The 1511-nt window shown below is 37.6% G+C and overlaps 1 protein-coding gene across 1 annotated transcript in view; it reads right to left on the reverse strand.

Annotated features, from left to right (window-relative positions):
- LOC108669097 (ATP-dependent RNA helicase DDX55-like) overlaps positions 1-1094 on the reverse strand; it is a 2219-nt gene extending 1125 nt beyond the window's left edge. The window contains exons 1-2 of the mRNA XM_018156384.1: positions 865-1094; positions 4-704 (exon numbers count right to left, since the gene is read on the reverse strand). Coding sequence (XP_018011873.1) covers positions 4-680 — 677 coding nt within the window. The 5' untranslated portion in view covers positions 681-704; positions 865-1094. The remainder of the gene's footprint in view (positions 1-3; positions 705-864) is intronic.
- Positions 1095-1511: the final 417 nt, after the last annotated feature.

A 1511-nucleotide genomic window follows, 5' to 3' on the forward strand; every position in this document is an offset into this window, starting at 1 on the left:
GACGAAGTTTGCCTCACCCTAATCTGAACAGGGTTTCTAAGGCCAGCCCTGATAAGATTGACCACGTCCGAAGTTTGAGTAGCAGAAAACAGCCCAGTTCTTCTCTGTTTGGGAAGGTATGCAAGTATTGTGTTGATTGTCTCGGTAAAACCCATTTCTAGGAGTAAATCAGCTTCGTCTAATATTAAGACTTCCAACGCCTTGCAAGCAAGTCTCAAGCTTGTGCCACCAGATTCACATCTGTTGAAGATATCCTCAATTCTTCCAGGTGTGCCGACGATGATGTGACCGCCATTACTTTCAAACTTTGCAACGTCTTCAGACACGTTTCCTCCACCGACGAGTAACAGTGACGACACTTTTTTGCTGTGTTTGAGCAACACCTGAAGAACTTCATGTATTTGCGAAGCCAACTCTCGCGAGGGTGACAAAATCATAGCATAAACCTCGTACTTCTTGATGGGGTCTTCTCTTCGAAGTATCATTTGAAGAGTCGGTACCAAAAACGCTAGAGTTTTACCACTACCTGTGACAGCCTCGGCAGCCACGTCTTGGTAGCTCAACATACGAGGGATACAAGCAGCCTGTACGGGCGTCATCTTGGCGAAACCAAACTCCTTGACGCCGGCGGCTACGGCAGGAAGTAGAGGAGGGGACAGGCACTCCCATAACGCATCCATGACTCAGTTGAGATGAGCACAATCCTGGAAGAAAATAAGACTGATAAACCAAATAGAACCTTACTGCCATCATTTATTTTTTATCTAAGGATCATATTTGATTTTCCTCAGATCATAATTATTATCCAAAATAGTTATTACTCATGCAATGATGTACGTATCAGAGAAATTTTGCTAAACTCACCGGTTAACAGAAATGAATGCAACAAATTGCTCGCTTGGTCTGTATGTTCCCTACTAAGAAATTTCAGACAAGATCCTAGTTGAAATCAGCACCTATGGAAATTTCATGGACTAAAATATTTTGCAAATGAATGCAAAAAAAATGAATCATCAAAATCTATCAAATTGGGCAGCTTTACTTGAAGTAAATATGCAAACAATTTTGCAAAATTTTTCATACGTTTTATATAGCTGCAATGGAAAGAAATGAAGGAAGAAATTAATAATCAAAATGTTAATGTTGCATCTATTAAATATAAAACCACTTTTGAAATTGTTATTAATTTTTGTCCTATATGTAACTGCAATCATTAATAAATCTACTTGGATTTATGTCAAAAAATTATAACCAAAATATTGAGTTGAATGCATGAGTAATTATTTAGGAGAATTAATTTCAGTATTACATGTTATAGACATTGAATCATTGAAGTAGAATCTGGACACAGACAAACAAGGAAATCAGATAAAAAAACACCCATTCAAAAAATGTTTATGTACATTAAAAACTTGGTATATCAGCTGCTGCACAATGAGCAGAATAAATCTAAGGTGTCAAAACAGGAGCTCTTAAAAAATTCACTCTCCAGCAATGTAAAGCTGATAGTT

The sequence above is a fragment of the Hyalella azteca genome, unplaced genomic scaffold (assembly GCF_000764305.2).
Source record: "Hyalella azteca isolate HAZT.00-mixed unplaced genomic scaffold, Hazt_2.0.2 contig5549, whole genome shotgun sequence".
NCBI classification, from domain to species: Eukaryota; Metazoa; Arthropoda; class Malacostraca; order Amphipoda; family Hyalellidae; genus Hyalella; species Hyalella azteca.